Raw genomic sequence first — 20347 nt, forward strand, 5'->3', positions numbered from 1 at the left:
GGGGAGGGGTTGCCCTTCAGCTCAGGTCACCACGAACTGGACCACGGGTGCCCCAGCGAACATGAACACGGATGAGTCCGGCTGTTCTGCCTCAGCGGGGTGACATCCAGAGTTGGTGCAGCTGTTCCAATGTCTGGCTGACCCGAGCCTCCTGGCTGTTTTCTCTGCTGTCAACGTCCAAGGAATCAAAGACCATCGTAAGGAAGTAACAACCACCACCAGCTTCCTTTTATTATATAATGTTACCCTCGACTCACCAGGTGGAAGCCCGGGAAGCCGCCGCGGGTTAACACCCCCAGATTCAGGCCATAATTCCTGCTGACCCCATATCCCCTTCAAATGCCCCTGCTCCGTGATGTGGGGCATTTTCCAATGGATTTTGACACTTGGAAGGGCGTGTCTAGCGGCTGCCAGGTTGTCCCAGGAGGTGGAGCTCTCTAGCCTGGACTTGACCGTTTCAGCGTGCACAGACCACTCCCCCATCCTAGTGGCTCAAAATAACCGTCTCCTTTTTTATTTTTTATTTATATTTATTGAAGTACAGTGGATGTGCAATATTATATGAGGTACAGGTATACAATATAGCGATTCCCAACTTTTAAACATTATACTCCATTTGTAGGTATTATAAAGTATTGGCTGTGTCCCCCGTGCTGTACATATGTCCTTCTAGCTTATTTATTTTATGCATAATAGCTTGTTCCTCTTTACTCCCCTTCCCCTATCCTGCCCCTCCCCCTTTCCTCTCCTCACCAGGAACCACTGGTTTGTTCTCTATACCTGTGAGTCGGCTTCTTTTCTGTTATATTCACTAGTTTGCTGTATTTTTCAGATTCCACATATAAGTGATATCCTATAGTATTTGTCTGGCTTATTTCACGAAGTATAATGATCTCTAGGTCCCTCCACGTTGCTGCAGACGGCATTATTTCATTCTTTTTTCTGGCTGAGTAATACTCCATTGTATACATGCACCACATCTTTATCCATTCCTCTGTCTTTGGGCACTTAGGTGGCTCCCAAGTCTTGGCTGTCGTCAACAGTGCTGCTGTCAAAATAACCATTGTGCTTGCATTTTGGGCAGTCATCACTCTGGTCCTCCCATGGGGTTGCACCTGGGTCGCCGTTGTCTGACGGGTCAGCCAGGGCCAGACGTCCAGGGTGGCTTTCTCCTGTGGCGGGAAACTGGTCCTGCCCGTCGCCTGGCCTCAGCTGAGCTGGTCGACCAGATCGCCATGTGCGGTCTCCTCACCAAAATAGTGATCTTAGAACTGCCAGCCTTCTCTAGTGAAGCTGGCTGTGCCCAGAAGGACAGAGTTCTGAAAACCGGAAGCTCCGGGGTCTTTCTGAGCATATGCCCTTGGACGTTGTACGACATTGTCACTGCCACTGCGTTCGACTCATGACAGCAAAGTTCGTGAGGCTGCCAGGATTTGAGGAATGCGACACAGACTCCGTCTCCTGAGGAAACGGGTGTCAGACGAATGTGCAGGCTGGTTGTCCGGCTGCTTGGAGGCTGCTGTCCCTTTCAACCAGCCTCACATCGGCCAGGTGCCCTGGATGCACGGGTCTGTCCTGCGCTGAGGGTTGCACTGACAGAGCTCATCGGTCCAGCTTCGTCCCACTAACTTAGGCGATCAAGGAAACACATCACCAGGGAAGTGCGTGCGTTTTCTCTAAATGCCAGACCTTATGTCCACGTGACAACCAAAAAGCCTGTTTCTTCTGGATGACTTCTGAACGGCACCCTGGCATGCTCTTCAGAAACATTTTTCAAATTAAAAAAATGTTTTCATTTATTTTGGCCGTGCCGCGTGGCATGTGGGATCTTAGTTGCCCAACCAGGGATCGAACCCACGTCCCCTGCATCGGAAGGTGGATTCTTTTTTTTTTTTTTTTTTTGCGGTACGCGGGCCTCTCACTGCCGTGGCCTCTCCCGTTGCAGAGCACAGGCTCTGGACGCGCAGGCTCAGCGGCCATGGCTCACGGGCCCAGCCGCTCCGTGGCATGTGGGATCTTCCCGGACCGGGGCACGAACCCGTGACCCCTGCATCGGCAGGCGGACTCCCAACCACTGCGCCACCAGGGAAGCCCGGAAGGTGGATTCTTTACTGCTGGACCTCCAGGGAAGTCCAGAAACATTTTTTTTTATACCTTACTTTTTATTGACTACAAGACAACATTTTAGAATATTTTTGAGCCTAATATCATATAATCTCAACAAATTCATTTGACTGTGAAAATCGTAACAAAGTGTCTCATATCAGGATGACACAAGTTTAGAGACCAGACATGCTGGAGCATATAGGTCTGTAGCTGAGAAAACCTATTTTTGGTTACATAATGGTCCTGGGGAAAAAGAGAATCGTAGGGTTTAGAGTTAAAATAATGGGTTTTAGTTCTGTAGTAACCTAAATGGGAAAAGAATTTGAAAAAGCATAGATACACATATATGTATCACTGAATCACTTTGCTGTACACCTGAAACCAACACAACATTGTTAATCAACTGTGCCCCAATATAAAAGTTAAAAATAAAATCATCCTTTGACCTAAAAAAAAAAAAGGATTTTTAGTTCTAATTCTATAATTTCCTGGCTGTGTGAACTTTGCCAAGCCACTTGACTACTTCTTTGTTGTTTTAATGGAAAGGCATTTATTTTGAATACAGCTGTGTGAACCTGTCAGTCCCAAACTCCCAATCCGTTTTGTTCATCGAATTTTAGTGGCTGTAGGTACATTTGAACACACATTCCGCTGAGTGCCTAAGACACGTATAGCTCGTTTTTCTCGTGTCTGTGGCCTCCGTCCATGCTGTGCCACAGTCATGATGTTTGACAGTCATCAGCGCAGGGGATAAACTTCCCACAGCCCGGAGGTTTCTGGGGAGAGCTGGGTGTGGAGGGAAGAGGCAGGTGTGGCCAGGGTGCGTGTGAGGTGAGACACCACACACCTGACCTCCCCGTCTTCTCGTGTCTGCGTCTGGAGCCCCACCTTCCGTCACGGTTCCTCTTCCATCCTTGTCTGTGGAAGCTGCCGTCAGCCTGCAGCCTCCCTACGGCTTCGTTTTTTAATATTACCACCTTGCAACACCGAGAGCACTTGGCTGGCTCTGTGAAAGCCAGAGCCTGAATCAGATGTTTTCTTGCCTCAGGAACCTCAGAACCTGCAGTGGGGATGTACGGGGTCGTGAAACCTCCCCGGGACCTGAGTGTGGAGGGACGTGCAGTGTGGCCTGTGTGGCCCGGGAGGGGCCTTGCAGTGCAGCTGGGAAAACTGTCCACACATACAGTTACTCAGACATGAATGCGTATTTGGAGAATGACATGTAGAAATGCATACACAGGCACATACAAATATATATGTATACCTGTACGAGTACATCCATATAAAATACACACACATCGGGCTTCCTTGGTGGCGCAGTGGTTGAGAGTCCGCCTGCTGATGCAGGGGATGTGGGTTCGTGCCCCGGTCCGGGAAGATCCCACATGCCGCGGAGCGGCTGGGCCCGTGAGCCATGGCCGCTGAGCCTGCGCGTCCAGAGCCTGTGCTCCGCGGTGGGAGAGGCCACAGCAGTGAGAGGCCCGCGTACCGCAAAAAAAAAAAACCACAAAAAACAAAAAACACACACATCAACAAACACATACATATATACAAATGCATATACAGAGAATTACATATAGAAATGTATATACAGCCACATACAAATGTACATATACATACATACACATGCAAAAATATATATGCGTATGTGCATAAAATTATGCATATATGCAAAACAACTTGAAAATGCAAATATATGTAAATACAAAAGCCTGTGTGGACGAATATACAACTGGAATACACGTATGCATGCATTACACATAAACACATGTGCAAATGCATAGTTGACTGTGAACACTTACACATAGGCAAATAACTGCTCATATACTTACAAATATGTACACATATGTACATGCATATGCATGTTATGCAAATGCAGGCATTCATGCAAGTACATATACATGCATCTGCAATGCAAATCCATAGGCATGCATATACCATATATGCAAAAGAAAACGCATGTATGAGTTGATAGGCATTTATAAACACATGTGCATGCAAATACACAAATGCATAAACATGGATGTGTATAAATGTGTGCACGTGCACATGTATGCAAATACATATGAACATATACGCAATACACATGTATACATGGACATATACAAATGCATCTAGAATAAGCATACGAATACATGCAGAATTACATGCACAAATAAAACGCACACGCAGGCAGCACACACACACATCTAGACACACACATAGACAAACACATGTGCAACCCTGCTGGCCGCTCTAGGAGATGGAACCATATGGGCCGGGCATGTGTTCTGCCCATCACCTGTGTCCTGGCCTCTGTGGGAGGGACTTAGGGACAGGGATTTAGATGACCTTTGCCCCCCACCGGAGGGCAGGCTTGGGTGTCCCAAACTGTCGGGTAGAACGCACAGAGCTTCAGGACATGCTTCACAAATGTGTTTATGGACCAATGGCCGGCGGGCCGGCTGGGGCCTGCAGTGGAGACGTTCCCCAAAGGGCGCCTGAGGGATGAATTCAATTCTGGGGTTCACCTGAGTGAGGGGCTGCCGTGGCAACGTGAGTTTGGGGGTCAGGGGTCTGTCCACCTGCTTGTGGGCCATAGGATAGCGTCACCCCCTGGTGTCCCAGCCGTGCTGCCCACGCCTCAGACCAGGTCCCTGGCATCTGCGGATGGCTGTTCCCATCCAGAACACTGATCTGCCCGGGGGACACTGTTGGGTGACTGAGGACTGTCTCACTTTCTGGGGGTCTTGCTGTTTTCTCATCATTTACAAGCTCAGGCCATTGAAGGGCAGAGTTTGAGAGCAGGAAGGGGTCTTGTTGGTCTTTTGGCATCTTCCCCACCGTGTACAGAGCAGGAAACTGAGGCAGGAAGGTGGGGCAGCAGCCAGGACCAGAGCCACTCTCCTGGCACTGGGCAGGTACTCCATCCACCTGGGGGGCAGCGCCACCATCCTGTCCTACCTCCTCCCATCCCACCCCATCCTCGTCCCACCTCATCCCACCCCATCCCATCCAGCCTCATCTCATCTCCTTCCATCCTCATCCCACCTCATCTCCTCCCATCCCATCCCATCCTCGTCCCACCTCATCCCACCCCATCCCATCCAGCCTCATCTCATCTCCTTCCATCCTCATCCCACCTCATCTCCTCCCATCCCATCCCATCCTTGTCCCACCTCATCCCACCCCATCCAGCCTCATCTCATCTCCTTCCATCCTCATCCCATCTCACCTCATCCCACCTCATCTCCTCCCATCCCATCCCATCCTCGTCCCACCTCATCCCACCCCATCCCATCCAGCCTCATCTCATCTCCTTCCATCCTCATCCCATCTCACCTCATCCCACCTCATCTCCTCCCATCCCGTCCCATCTCATCCCATGTTATCCAAACCATGTCATCTCCCATCCCACCTCATTCCGTCCCATCTCATCCCATGTTATCCAAACCATGTCATCTCCCGTCCCACCTCATTCCATCCCACTTCATTCCATCCCATCTCATCCCATGTTATCCAAACCATGTCATCTCCCATCCCACCTCATTCCATCCCATCTCATCCCATCCTACTTCATCCCATCCCACTTCATCCTATCCCATCTCTTCCCATCCCACCTCCCCCCACCTCATCCCATCCCGCCTCCCCCCATCTCCTGCCATCCTCATCCCGTTTCCTCCCATCTCACTGTCCCTGAACCCTCCTGTGTCCCCAGCTGGTGTAATGATGGTGCCGCAGGGGACCACCGAGGACGGCTTTGAGGAGCACTTTGGTGTGAACTACCTGGGGCACTTCCTGCTGACCAACCTCCTCCTGGACACCCTGCGGGAGTCGGGTGCCCCCGGCTGCAGCGCGAGGGTGGTGACCGTGTCCTCGGCCACGCACTACGTCGGGGAACTGAACTTGGACGACCTTCAGAGCAGGTGGGTGCCAGTTGCCAGGGGTCTCGGGTGCTGCCAGGATGGTCAGGGTGACCCGTCGCCACGGCGCACTGGGCAGGGTGCTGCCGGGATGGTCAGGGTGACCCGTCGCCACGGCGCACTGGGCAGGGTGCTCGTCCCAGGTGATGGCGGTTCACACCCCAAACGTTTGTAAATCAACCTGTCTCGAGGTGAAAGCTGTGTTGACTAACACAGGCAGACCTGGGAGATGCTGCGGGTTTGCTTCCAGACCACAGCAGTGGAGCAAATATTGCAATAAAGCGAGTCACACGAGTTTTTTTGCTCCGAGTTCATCTAAAAGTGATGCTTACACTACACTGTAGTCTAGTAAGTGCAATAGCATCATGTCTATAAACAACAGTGTGCACACATTCATTAAAAAATACCTCATTGCTAAAAAATGCTAACCATCCTCTGAACCTACAGGTAGTCATGATCTTTTTGCAGTAGTAACGTCCAAGATCCCTGATCAGAGACACTGTAACAAATAGAATAATAACGGAAAAGTTTAAAATACTAAAAAAAAATAAAATAAAATAAAGTACTGCGAGAATGACCAAAATGTGACACAGAGACACAGAGCGAGCAAATGATGTTGGAAAAATGGCGTCAGTAGACTTACTCAACGCGGGGCAGCCCCAGACCTTCAGTGTGTAAAAAAAATGCAGTATCGGTGAAGCGCAGTAAAGTGAGGTCTGCCCGTATTAATAATTGTTTGCTAAGTGGCACTCACACATCCATATCAGTCTATTTATATTTATGCTTTGAGGTAAATCCTATTATTATCGTCATTTTACACTGGAGGAAACTGAGAAGCATATATTTAAAAAAATTAATTGAAGTATAGTTGATTTACAATGTTGTGTTCATTTCTGGTGTACACAGAGTGATTCCGTTATACACATATATACGTTTTTTTCCGCATTCTCTTCCATCATGGTTTATCCCAGGATATTGAGTAGAGTTCCCTGCGCTCTACAGTAGGACCTTGTTGTTTATCCATCCTAAATGTAACAGTTTGCACCTGCTAATCCCAGAGTCTCAGTCCATCCCTCCCCCTCCCCTCCCCCCTCCCCTCCCCTCCCCCTCCCCCCTCCCCTCCCCTCCCCCTCCCCCCTCCCCTCCCCTCCCCTCCCCTCCCCCTCCCCTCCCCTCCCCTCCCCTCCCCCTCCCCCTCCCCTCCCCCCTCCCCTCCCCCTCCCCATTGGCGACCACAGGTCTGTTCTCTGTGTCTGTGAGTCTGTTTCTGTTTGGTAGATAAGTTCCTGTGTGTCATATTTTAGATTCTACATATAAGTGCTATCCTATGCACATATAAGTGCTATCCCTCCCCCTCCCCTCCCCCTCCCCTCCCCTCCCCTCCCCTCCCCCTCCCCTCCCCTCCCCTCTCCGCCTCCCCATTGGCGACCACAGGTCTGTTCTCTGTGTCTGTGAGTCTGTTTCTGTTTGGTAGATAAGTTCCTGTGTGTCATATTTTAGATTCTACATATAAGTGCTATCCTATGCTATTTGTCTCAGATGTCTGGTCTCCAGGACTGGGGGAGGATGAAGTCCTGTCGCTTTCAGCCCCCAGTTTGTGGGTCACCTGTGCTGGGGCTGAAGGAGACCTTCAGGGTGTGTGGGTCTCGTGGAGGACCAGCCCCGTGGCCTCTGAGCCGGGCCAGGATGGGTGTCACGGGCGCTCTGGGGTCCTGATGGAGTTAACGGGCTGACTTCGTTCACTGCCGTTTCTGAGTTGTCCCTGTTTATTTCTCAGCACGTAGGTGTGCGTAGCCCTTGAGCCAACCCGGTGCTTTCCGCACAGGGCGTGCATAGCAAGGAAGAAAATGAAAAGGCCCCTGAGCCTCTAGAGATTCCAATGTCGCCTCAAGCACTCACACAGCAATGCGGCTGCTTCTCCCCCTGGACTCAACACCCTGTGTTTTAACTCCTGGAGTCCAGTCGTCCCTCAAAGGGGCGTCTTTGGACAGAGTGGTTCTCTCATCCGCATAGGTCCAGGCTCAGGGTCTGCAGAGGGTATAGGATCGCCAAGTGTTTCCTGCATCTGATGGGGGCATGATGCTGGCTCGTGAAAAACAGCATCGTGGGCTTCCCTGGTGGCGCAGTGGTTGAGAGTCCGCCTGCCGACGCAGGGGACATGGGTTCGTGCCCCGGTCCGGGAAGATCCCACATGCCGCGGAGCGGCTGGGCCCGTGAGCCATGGCCGCTGAGCCTGTGCGTCCAGAGCCTGTGCTCCGCAACGGGAGAGGCCACAACAGTGAGAGGCCCGTGTACTGCGCAAAAAAAACAAACAAACCCAGCATCGTGACAAGGGGACCCGTGTATGGGGTGGGGCGCTTCTTTCACGAATATTCTTGTCGTTTTCTCCTTTGAATACGGGTGTAGAAATATGCAAGAGAGAACGCAGATGTGTGCACCGTAGCTTCCTTTTTCTAAAATGAAGCTTTTTATGGCATCGCACAAAACTCTGACATTTGCAGAGAAGTAATCTCATGGCCCGCAGGAGTGAGTGTGTCAGGAAGCGGTGATAACTGCCCTCCTGTATTTGTTTACATTTCCTATGTCGAATCACATCAAAGGCATCTCGTTGTTATCGTTTTTTCCCCTAAATGGTTATCCAAAGGGGATGAGACCGTTTAGGACCGTGGTTTTCAAGGTGGGGTCCCCAGAGCAACAGCATCTGTATCACCTGAGAAGTGATGGATGATACAGGTAGATGCTCAGACCACACAGCCACCACTTGTGAAATCAAAACTCTGAGGGTGGGAAAACAATCTGACAAAATATATGTACGTATACACACACACATGTATACACATATATATAACTGAATCACTTTGTAGTACACCTGAAACTACGACAATACTGTAAATCTTACTATGTATAAAATAGATAACTAAGGAGAACCTGCCGTATAGCACAGGGAACTCTCCTCACTGCTCTGAGGTGACCTGAATGGGAAGGACATCCAAAAAATAGGGGACATAGGTATACGTACAGCTGATTCACTTTGCTGTACAGCAGAAACTAACACAACATTGTAAAGCAACTCTACTGCCATCAAAATTGTTTAAAAAGACAATAAAAGGGTATTTCCTAGCAACCTGCCCCCTCCAGGTAAATCTTATATATACCTTATAGTGTATATTTCACTTGAGACCACGCCACATACAGCCTTTTCATTCTATAATAAACATACAGAAAATTACCTTTAAAAAAACCAAAAGAGCCCAACTCACGCTTGTTCTATTTTAAAGGCTTGACAATAGACTGTTAAAACGTTAAAACCGTGTTCAAAACAAAACAAGCCAAACTCAGGGTGTGCGGCCAGGCATTGGGAAGTTTAACACGCCCTCTGAGGGGCTCTTAATGCATGCTGACATTTGAGAACCACTTGGGTTAAAAACATGCTGCCTTTCCGGGTAAAAAAAAAAAAGAGTGAATTCTTGGCTCGCACCTGATGTAGACACCGCTGGTGATGACGGTTAATTGCCAAGATTGATTTGCTGGCTTGGGTAAGGAGCGTTCTCGTCAAGCATAAATCACTTGTAAAAGCATAAAGTGTTCCAAACCCAGGTGGGTTGTTCCACACGAGAGGGCTTGTCCCCTCTGCCCGGCCGCACTCAGTCCCTCCTCCTACAGAAGAAATTCCAGTGGAAGAGGTGGGCAGAATCTCGGGAAAATTGTAGTCAATGAACAAGACTTGTGATGTAGTGGACAGCTTGGTTAAAAAAGAAAAAAAGTTATATTTAGCGGGAAGAGGGTGAAAAAGCTATATACTATTTAAGTAAAAAAATTATATTTAATTTGTTTAATACTTGTATATCTATAATAGTTAATTATATATAATATGTAAGTGATATAAAATATATCTGCAATGTTTATGTAATTATGCCATTATAATTATATGTATAGTTATAATTTACGTATATGTGAGAGGGAGAGACTGACTTTTCTTTAAAGGTATCAACTGTGCACAAAGCTCTGTTGCATCTTTTTTTAAAACTTGCCACAGATATTATATAATTTATATAAGTTGCAGGTGTACAACAGAGTGAGTCACAATTTAAGGTTCTATTCCCTTTACAGTTATTGTGAAATATTGGCTATATTCCCTGTGCTGTACAGTATATCCTTGTAGCTTATTTTATTTTTTTATTTTTTAAATTCTTTTTTTTTGGCCACACCATGTGGCTTGTGGGATCCTGCTTCTCTGACCAGGAATTGAACCCACACCCCCTGCAGCTGAAGCACAGAGTCTTAACCACTGGACTGCCAGGGAAGTCCCCTTGGAGCTTATTTTATACATAATAGTTTATATCTCTTACTTCCCTCCCCCTATAGTGCCCCTCCCCCTATATTACCCCTCCCCCTTCCCGCTCCCCACTAGAGTTGGACTTGTTTTCAGAAACTACCTCCCATGCTTGGAGGAGCTGACAAGGTTGACCAGCAGGCCAGAGATTCCGGGAAGCGGTGACATTTGTAGTCTTGAACCTAAAGACTAGGTGACTTAGGTCGTGGTCTTGAACCTAAAGGCTAGGTGACTTAGGTAGCATTTCTGTGCTGCGGTGTTTGAGGCCAAATCCCTTCTTCTTTTGGGGGAACCTCATTCTTTTCCCCTGAATGCCTTCACCTGAAAGGACGAGGCCCACCCACATGGCTGAGGCCCACCTGCCTTACACGCACCGTCTAGGCTGGCACTGGGCCAAACACTTGAGCGTGGACACGTGAAATGAACCGTCAGGGGCACAGATGTGGGCAAGGCATTCTGTAGGTGATGCGCCGTGGCGTCGGCCTGCTACCCACCCTGCACCCTGACTTGTCTCCGTGCTCAGCCTCCTGCACCCATGGGCACCTCGGGACCCAAGGGACCCTCTGCGGGGGTCGCGTCAGAGGTGCCCCAGCTTCATGCCAGCCCTGGGGGTGACCGCACGGGAAGACCCGTCTGCACCTCTCCCGGGGACAGCTCGTCCTGCTTGTCCTTGGACCCTCCCCTCTTAAGGCAGGCAGCTGTTTCCTGGGCTGCCCTCGGCTAGGAAAATGGTACCCTGCTACCTCCTCTCCTTGGACCCAAACCAAAGCGAGTCCCCCATCTTGACTCTTGACCTCGGAAGAGATCAAGAGATTAAGATTTGCTCTTAGTGGCAAAGTTAACAGAACGCTCTGGATGCAGGGTTAGGCTACATCCTGTGTCACCAGCCAAGGTGTTTCTTTGGGTACAAGTGTTGTGTGTCCCTGGGTCTTGTGGCTCCGTCCACAAAGGTCCAGCTACAGACCAGAGCTCAGAGGGGACTTTCATAGGGTTCCTCACAAGCACACTCTCCTCATGGCTTCCTCTCCCCACAAGAAACTTACATCTTCTGGGCTTACTTCCTCTGAACGTAGAAAAGTCGTCTTCTTTTTCTTGGCTTTCTCTCTTCTCTATTCTTCAGTGGAGTAATCAGCGAAGTCCACGTTTTTATGGTTTGTACCAAGTAACTTTCTTTTTTCTTGGCCACGCCATGTGGCTTGCGGGATCTTAGCTCCCTGACCAGGGATCATACTCAGACCACGGCAATGAAAGTGCGAAGTGCTAACCACTGGGCCACCAGTTCCCAAGTAACTTTTGCTTTTGTAAAACAGTGGTTACTGTATGAGTTTCCTGGGGCGGCCATGACAAAGGACCAGAAATTTGGGTTCCTTAGAACAACGGTAAGTTATTGTCTCACAGTCCTGGAGACTGGAAGTCCACGATCAAGGTTGGCTGGTTAGGCAGGGTGGGTCCCTCGTGGAGGCTCTGGGAGGAACCCACCCAGGCTCCGTCTCTTCCAGGCTTCTCTCCAGCTTCTGGAGTTTGCTTTATGGCACGAGTCATATTGGATTGTAGCCCACCCAAACAACCTTATTTTAACTTGATCACCTCTGTAAAGACCCTATTTCCAAGGAAGGTTGTATCCTGAGGTTCTGGGGGTTAGGACTCCACAGCATAACCTCTTCTGTTATGGGAAGAGGGGGAAAACAATTCACACACCCACAGCACACACCATTTGTCCCTCTCCAATGGATAGATCCTTAACCTTTGTTTTTTTCTTTTTCTTTTTTTTTTTTTTTTGCGGTACGCGGGCCTCTCACTGTCGTGGCCTCTCCCGTTACGGAGCACAGGCTCCAGACACGCAGACTCAGCGGCCATGGCTCACGGGCCCAGCCGCTCCATGGCATGTGGGATCCTCCCGGACCGGGGCACGAACCCGTGTCCCCTGCATCGGCAGGCGGACTCTCAACCACTGCGCCACCAGGGAAGCCCCATCCTTAACCTTTTAAGGCTCACGTTATTTCAGCCTGACTTTGCTTTGGAGACACAGTAATCATTGACACGTTATGGGCACGGCCCTGTCTTGTGAAAATAGCTGTCTTGGTTTGAGTTTCCCAAACTTAACTTTGGGGCAGTTTTTCACTCTTTTATTCATAAGTACGTCTTCACATCCTCGTATATCGTTGGTTGTGGCACCTCTGTGGTGAGATGTCATGTTATAAATATGCTGTCCTGCATTGATGTGGTTTTCACTAAACATTTAGCATGTTCAGTGTGTGTCCTGGGACCCCTTACAGGCAGCCGGCACCCTTGCCGTGCTTCAATGACCAACTGTAGCAGGTGTTTGGATGAGGCTGGAATTCACAGGCGGCCCTGCCGCATCCCGGGCTGTCTCTGCCGACTTCCCTTCGTGGAAGGACAGACTCCTCTTAGCTGACGATACTTTCAGAGGTCCTGGTGGGTGGTCTCTCTTTCCATCTTCCTCCGTCGTGTTAAACCTAGGACACCAAGGCAGAATGCAAGGCAGTTGTTCGTCTTGTCAAGGGAGAACTTCCGTTTGGAGCTGAGGGATTATTGACTTGCCGACGTGCTGGCTACGGGTCCTGCTTGCAGACTGATCGTTACCGGGCTCGGCCAGCGTCCAAAACGCGCCAACTGGAAACTAGGTTATGGGTAGTGCGTGGGGTTTCCATAATTGTGTTTGCCATGTGCTCATGGGTTACTGTCTCAGACTTGAACTTTTAAGGGAAGCAAATGGGACTTACTCATATGAAGTGAGCATCACACAGTCAGTTGTCTTACTGGAGTGGGACTGAGCCATCACACAAACACACACACACACACACACGCACACACACATATGGCACGGTGTCCATCAAGGTAATCAATGAAGAGCTCCTTTCTTATAATAAGCTGTCCAGGCCGGTTGGTTTTTTCTGATCTCCAACGGCAAGAGGAGAATAATGTTTTCTATAACATGCTGAAAACACAGACCTCAGATACCCTTAATCATATCCACATTCAGGGTCATGTGTGTTTCCCTGGGGTTTTCCTTCAACAAGAAAGCTCAGTGAATTAATGGTTTTCAAGATACTGTCTTAGAAATCCCATAGTCATAGGCATGATTTCTCATGGGATTGAGGGAGTTCAGGAAACGGACTCCTCATGAGACACTTAATGCGAAATGGTTTTCTAGGACAGGTGGGCGGTAGTTTACTTGTGGGCAGTAGAGAGCAGTGTGCAGAAGTAACCTTGACCACTCGTGTGGAAGTAGGTGAAACATCAAAGCATAGGATTAATATGGTGTAGGTCAAAGATGGTGGAAAGCCAGTGAGGAAAGCCGTCTTTAAGATAGGATGGAATACACACACACGCACATGCACACAAACATATATATATACACACACATATATGTATATGTATATATATATGTATATATATAGACACACATATAGGCACAAACATGTATATATGAATATGTATACACACATATAGAGACACATACGTATATATGAGCATATATATAGACACATACATATGAGTATATATATAGACATGTATATATATGAGTATATATGTAGACACAGATACATCTGTATATGAGTATATAGACACATGTATATATGAGTGCATATACATATGTGCGATTACACATGTATACACACATTCATATATCTGTGATTGCACATATGTACACACATTCATATACATGTATGTGTGATCACACATATGTACACACATTCATATACATATGTGTCTACAAATATACACACGCAGGCAGTGTGATCAATGGCCATTTCTTGGTGGAGGAGAACACTGAAATCACTATGGAATTGATTTTCCATTCTTCTTTGAGCTTTGTCATTTTTTTACAACCAAATATATTTCCTTTATAATAATGAAAAATTAATATTATCCTTAAAAAGTTCTCCCAAGGTATACCTTTGGTCCTACTGAAGGGGACTAGGACACGCTAGCCCCAAAGGTACCTCTTTGATACATGCGATCTTTTGAGCTAAAGGCAATTGAGAACAAGCAGACCCAGGAAACGCTCTTTACTTCCCTCCACCACCGCCCCCAACTGTCTAAAAAATAAAGTATCAATTTACTGTTTTGTAAAGGAAATTTACATTTATCCAGGGATGTTCCATTTGTAGTAATGTCTCCATTCCAGGGAGAGAGCTACTCCTGGAGATGACTCTTTTCACCCCAGAGACTCTTATTTGCATAACAGGACGGTCCTTATTTATATACACACATTTCTTCCCTTCCCATAACCTGCCTCCTCCACCCAGAATCCCCAAACCCCTTTTCCTTTGTTTACCCTAAGATGGTAGATAAGCCTCTATCATCTGGCCACCTCCTTGAATCACATCGTTTTGGGAATTCCTATATGTATGTATGTAATTAAAACTGTTTTCTCTTGTTAAACTGTCCTTTAACAGTTTGATTTGCAGGCCCCAGGACAGAACCTAAGAGGATAGAGGGAAAAGATTTCCCCCCCTACAATACTTTATTAAAATGTAGATTTTACGTGTGTATATTTTAAAAAGTAGAAATATGTGGGTGTGCATTTATTGTCATAGGCAATAGTAATTTTGTCTTTGATGAGAACTTGAAAACCTCATTTGCTTAGCGGCAACGTATGACCTGCTACATTCCTGGCATGTTGCTGAGCACGGGGGCACTAGCGGACCCTGTGCACTTAGCACCTGGTCTCTGGTGGCTCAGTGTAACTTCTTCAGTGGGTGTAGATCGGCTGTCAGATCAATGCCAGGTGGAGACCAGGTACAGTCCTCAATCTTGTAAATGTCACACACTGCTTACATGAAACACAGGTATCCAAAAATCCAGTGTCCTCTTCCCAACCAGAAAGCCATGCTGCTTCAATTTAGGAATAGGCTTTCCCATCTCTAAGTAATGTTTTCCTAGTTTTTAATCAAGAACGCCTTTGAGGATTATCGAGTCTTTGATTCAATACACAGGTTTGTATATGTTGTGTTCAAAATATCATTTTTCACCTTTCCTTCTCTTGTCTGTAAGGTAGAGAAAGTGGTGGGGGTCTGACTGTGCCAACTCAAAATATGCCACTTTGACATACAGGTTATTTTGAGCTTCTGGAGAAGCAACAGACGCAGAAGGGTGCCTTTCGGGAGCCTCCCTTATCTGACTAAAAGCAGAAACTTGTGAGCAATGAGGACTTCCCAACTCTTTGGGGTTTTCTCTTCTTTTCTGTGAAGTTCCCCATACGTGTAAAGTTAGAAGTAAAAACTTCTCTCTTTAATCTGACACTTGGTGGTTTAAGTTGCACGCCTCAGGTACGGAACACAAAAGTACAGGAGAAAAATTTTTCCTCCCCGACAAAAAGCCTACCACAAGACTGTCTCTACTTTTGTTTCAGATCGACTTTCAAATTCGTTATGAAGTAGTTACATCAACAGATTATTATTTATTGAAAACAAAGATATATTTTTATGGTTTCCGTTCTACCTTTTGACACCATTCATTACAAAAGCAACGTATTAAAAATCTCATGTTTCGAATCAAGCCATGCAGACATTTCATGAATTTCTTCTACCTCTGCTTAAGTTTGTGGATTGATTCTCCCTTTCAGCTGCCTTCTGTCTGTTAAAATTGCAACAGTCTCTTCATTGTTTTAAACACCAAGTGTCTCTGCCATTCCTCCCGGCTTTATTTATAAACTTTCATGGGGAATCATGTCCTCTTGTGTATCCGCTTTGATTCTTTTCCAGTTCTACTGTGGATGTTTATTTATCTTTAAATCCACCAGGGAACCTGTCCTGAAATGACTTGTACTCTTGATTTTTTTTTTCTCCTGTAGAGAAATGTATTGACTTTCCCACCCACATAGTATATTTCGAGAATTTCCGTTCTCTCTTCTCCATGCTACCGTAGAAAACTACAGTTACGTCACTTGCCAGTTTACCCTTGAGGAATGTGCACATTTATGGTTCCCTCTCTTCTTTCTAAATTCGGGGTTCCTGTTCCCTCCCAAACAGCCCTGGTAATTCAGGAGCAGACGCGTGCACGTGAGGTCGAAATGGCCCAATTCCAAGGTGAAAGTTCAGCCTTTCTCTCCCCCCACTTAATAACTCCCTCTTTCCTGGAGCTCTCTCCTCTTCTGGGGGGAAGAGACAGGAGGAAACTGCCCAAAACAAGTATCTTGACGATAATTGGGAGGTTGTCGTGGATCAGAGGAGGGCGTCTGTGCTCAGAACTGCGCTATATTTTTGTCTTAATTCCTCCCTCCAACAAAAGACCTGTTTGGAATTCCTTTGGCCGACGCCCTGCGGCCAGCTTGTCCGGTGTCACCCTTGGCTGACTTGTTCTGAGTCATCTTTCAGACAAAAGACGCGGGGCTTCTTTTCAGCTTAAACTGCATGGACCCGAGGCCAAACCTCCGAGTTTGCCTGTGGCCTGTTGTGACGAGGGGCTGTGTGATGGGCACACGGTGGGGACGTGCTGATGAGGAAGAAAGATGCTACCCAGGAAACAGCAGGAGGCCGGAAATCAGTCCGAAAAGGGGTTGATGTGGTTGTCACATAGGAACAGACAAGCGCCCATGTGTGCAATTTATAGAGTTGAGGTTTTTCAGAAAGTCTCACGTGGCAACTAAGCGTACGAGGCTCGATTTCTGATACCCTTTCTTGTCCTGTTTTCTACGTTCTAATATTTCCCTTTTCCTTTTATTATTTTTTTCCCCGTCCGTGCTTTCCTTGGTCACATTTTCTCAGTTCGCTTTTCTGAATCATTTAGTCAAGTTAGTTCGTTTATTGCAATCTTTTTTTTTTTTTTTTTTGGCTGCGTTGGGTCCTCGTTGCTGCACGCGGGCTTTCTCTAGTTGCAGCGAGCAGGGGCTACTTTTTGTTGCGGTGCACGGGCTTCTCATTGCAGTGGCTTCTCTTGTTGAGAAGCACAGGGCCTAGGGCTTCAGTAGTCGTGGCATGCAGGCTCAGTAGTTGTGGCTCGCAGGCTCAGTAGTTGTGGCCTGCAGGCTCAGTAGTTGTGGCCTGCAGGCTCAGTAGTTGTGGTGCACGGGCTTAGTTGCTCTGCGACATGTGGGATCTTCCCGGACCAGAGCTCAAACCCGTGTCCCCTGCGTTGCCAGGTGGATTCTTAACCACTGCGCCACCAGGGAAGTCCCCATTTATTGCAATTTTTAATTCCTATTTAGGAAGAGCCTTTGTCCGTTGAATTCCAAAGCGTGTTTTCTCCGCGTTTCATGCGACGACTCTGATTTCCTTCTTTTCATCTTTGTGTGAAACTCCCACGAGGGTGAATTCCACGGATGGATTTTCTCCCAACTTAGGAGACACCTCTGAGGTTGAAAGAGTGAAAGTAACATAGAATATGGGGCACATCCCACCGGAAGAAGGAACTCAGGTGGGGCTGTATTCATATCCCATAAAACTCAGGAAAAGGAGCTGTGGGCCTGAAGAAAGTGACTAAGCCCTAAGGAATGAGAAACGATGTGTTTTGCCAGAGAGGCATCCCGGGTTGTCAACACGTTGTGCCCCCCATAACATGATCTGCAACGACAGGAAGCTAAGATGGACAGGCTGTGTCCGAGTGGGACACGCATCAGGGCCTGTTTCCCGAGCGCTGAGCGTTCGGAGGAGAGCAAAACGCAGTCAGTTCTCAGAGATGGAAACGATTCTCGTAAGACGCTTGAACTCAGGTGCGTGTGTAGCTGCCCTCAGCCTGTAGCTGGAGGTTGCCTCCCCGGCCGGGCGAGGGGAAATCGGGGCCAGACGCCTGCGTTTCACACCCTCTCCCGCTTTGCTTCTGCAGCAGCAGCTACTCGGCGCACGCGGCGTACGCCCAGAGCAAGCTGGCCCTCGTGCTGTTCACCTACCGCCTGCAGGCGCTGCTGGAGGCCACGGGCAGCGCCGTGACCGCCAACGTGGCTGACCCCGGCGTGGTGGACACCGACCTGTATAGACACGTCTTCTGGGGCACACGGCTCATTAAGAAGCTGTTCGGGTGGTGCTTATTCAAGGTAAGGCTGCGGTGGTCGGGTGTGTCGCCGTGGCTTGTGTGTTCCGAGCCCACGTGGGCAGAGTTTGGTTTCCCGAAGGGGCTGGGCTTTCTGTACTCGTGCCCGGGGTGGGGGGGGGGCGGTCCTCAGGACGATGAGAATCCTCGTGGCCTGGGAGCCCATGGTCCCATTGCCGAGATAAGCACCGAGGCAGAACCCTCCCCTGTGTATCCACGCGGCACTTTTTTGTTCTTGTTGTTGCTGGAAAGAAGAAAAAGCGATTTCGGTCAGAGGCCGGCGGCGGGCTTGCATTTGCTCCCAAGGACCCTGGTCATTAGCGAGCGTGTCTGACTCGGGGCTGATGGATCTCAGAGGGTCATGTCTTGAAAGAGCAGGCGGCATCTGGGGTTGTCCTTCTGGGCTCTCCCTGGCCCTGGTTTGCACACTCTTTTTTTTTTTTTTTTTTTTTTTTTTGCGGTACGCGGGCCTCTCACTGTTGTGGCCTCTCCCATTGCGGAGCACAGGCTCCAGACGCGCAGACACAGCGGCCATGGCTCACGGGCCCAGCCGCTCCGCGACATGTGGGATCCTCCCGGACCGGGGCACGAACCCGTGTCCCCTGCATCAGCAGGCGGACTCTCAACCACTGCGCCACCAGGGAAGCCCCGGTTTGCGCACTCTTGAAGGGCGTTGGAAGCACACCCGTCTGCCTCGAGAAGTGAAAGCCGTGTGTCTTCCCCTCCAGCCTCCCTCCGGTTCGGGATTAATCGCGTGTGCTTCCTGCTTGTGTCTGTGCCGCCCTGCGTGCGGTGTCTCCTTGGACAGCGCTTTGCTTCTCTTTTTATTTCCTGTCGGCGTACAGTTGATGAACCGTGCGGTGTAAGCTTCAGGGGTACAGCACAGCGATTCAGTTACGCATATACATGTGTCCACTCTCTCAGATCTGTTCCCATTTCGGTTGTTACGGAATACTGAGTGGAGTTCCCTGTGCTCTCCGGCAGGTCCTTGTTGGTTATCCATTCTACCTGTGAGAGTTTGCATCTGCTAACCGCAAACTCCCAATCTATCCCTCCTTCTGACCCTTCCCCCCATAACCGTAAGTTTGTTCTCTAAGCCTGTCAGTCTGTTTCTATTTTGTAATTAAGTTCATTTGTGTCATCTTTTTTTTTTTGAATATTATCTTAATTTTATGCTTGCAACATCCAAACGAGACAGACCAGTTGTCAGGTATTTTATGATAACAAGTACATTACAAAGTCCAAGCTTTTGAAATAAAGGAAGATGACTTATTAAAACCTTCTAAGTATCCCCGATTTACTGATAACTTTTAATGCAGAAGGAAATGAATAGGTGTCTGACGTGCAACTCATGGTTTAATTGCAAATACCTAGATTAGGTAAGCAATTGTTATTGGTTCCTAACTAAAAAAAAGTTGCAGAATATAAAACATATACACCATTTTCATATTTAGCATCTCATTAAGACCCATGTTTCTCTATTATTTTTTAAATTAATTTATTTATTTATCCTTGGCTGTGTTGGGTCTTCGTTTCTGTGCGAGGGCTTTCTCTAGTTCTGGTGAGCGGGGGCCACTCTTCATCGCGGTGCGCGGGCCTCTCGCTATCGCGGCCTCTTGTTGAGGAGCACAGGCTCCAGATGCGCAGGCTCAGTAGTTGTGGCTCACGGGCCTAGTTGCTCCTTGGCACGTGGGATCCTCCCAGACCAGGGCTCGAACCCGTGTCCCCTGCATTTGTCATGTTTTTTTGGATTGCACATGTAAGTGATACCACACGGTATTTGTCTCTGTCTGAGTTACTTCACTCCGTATGAGAATCTCTTGATCCATCCATGACATTATAGGTTATTGTAAGATAGTGGGTAGAGTTCCCTGTGCTCTACAGTAGGGCCTTGTTGGTTCTCTATTTTATAGCCAGCCGTGTGGACATGTCAGTCTCAGTCCCACCAAAGGCCACTTGGAGGACTCATCTGGGTCCCGCTGGACCTCAGCAGACCCCTCTCCACGGGGCA

General features: G+C 48.2%; 1 protein-coding gene across 1 annotated transcript in view; it reads left to right on the forward strand.

Annotated features, from left to right (window-relative positions):
- Positions 1-20347, forward strand: part of DHRSX (dehydrogenase/reductase X-linked) — a 188572-nt gene that overhangs the window by 148382 nt on the left and 19843 nt on the right. The window contains exons 5-6 of the mRNA XM_060138412.1: positions 5804-6011; positions 18133-18340. Coding sequence (XP_059994395.1) covers positions 5804-6011; positions 18133-18340 — 416 coding nt within the window. The remainder of the gene's footprint in view (positions 1-5803; positions 6012-18132; positions 18341-20347) is intronic.

This window comes from Lagenorhynchus albirostris, chromosome X (assembly GCF_949774975.1).
Source record: "Lagenorhynchus albirostris chromosome X, mLagAlb1.1, whole genome shotgun sequence".
Classification (NCBI taxonomy): domain Eukaryota; kingdom Metazoa; phylum Chordata; class Mammalia; order Artiodactyla; family Delphinidae; genus Lagenorhynchus; species Lagenorhynchus albirostris.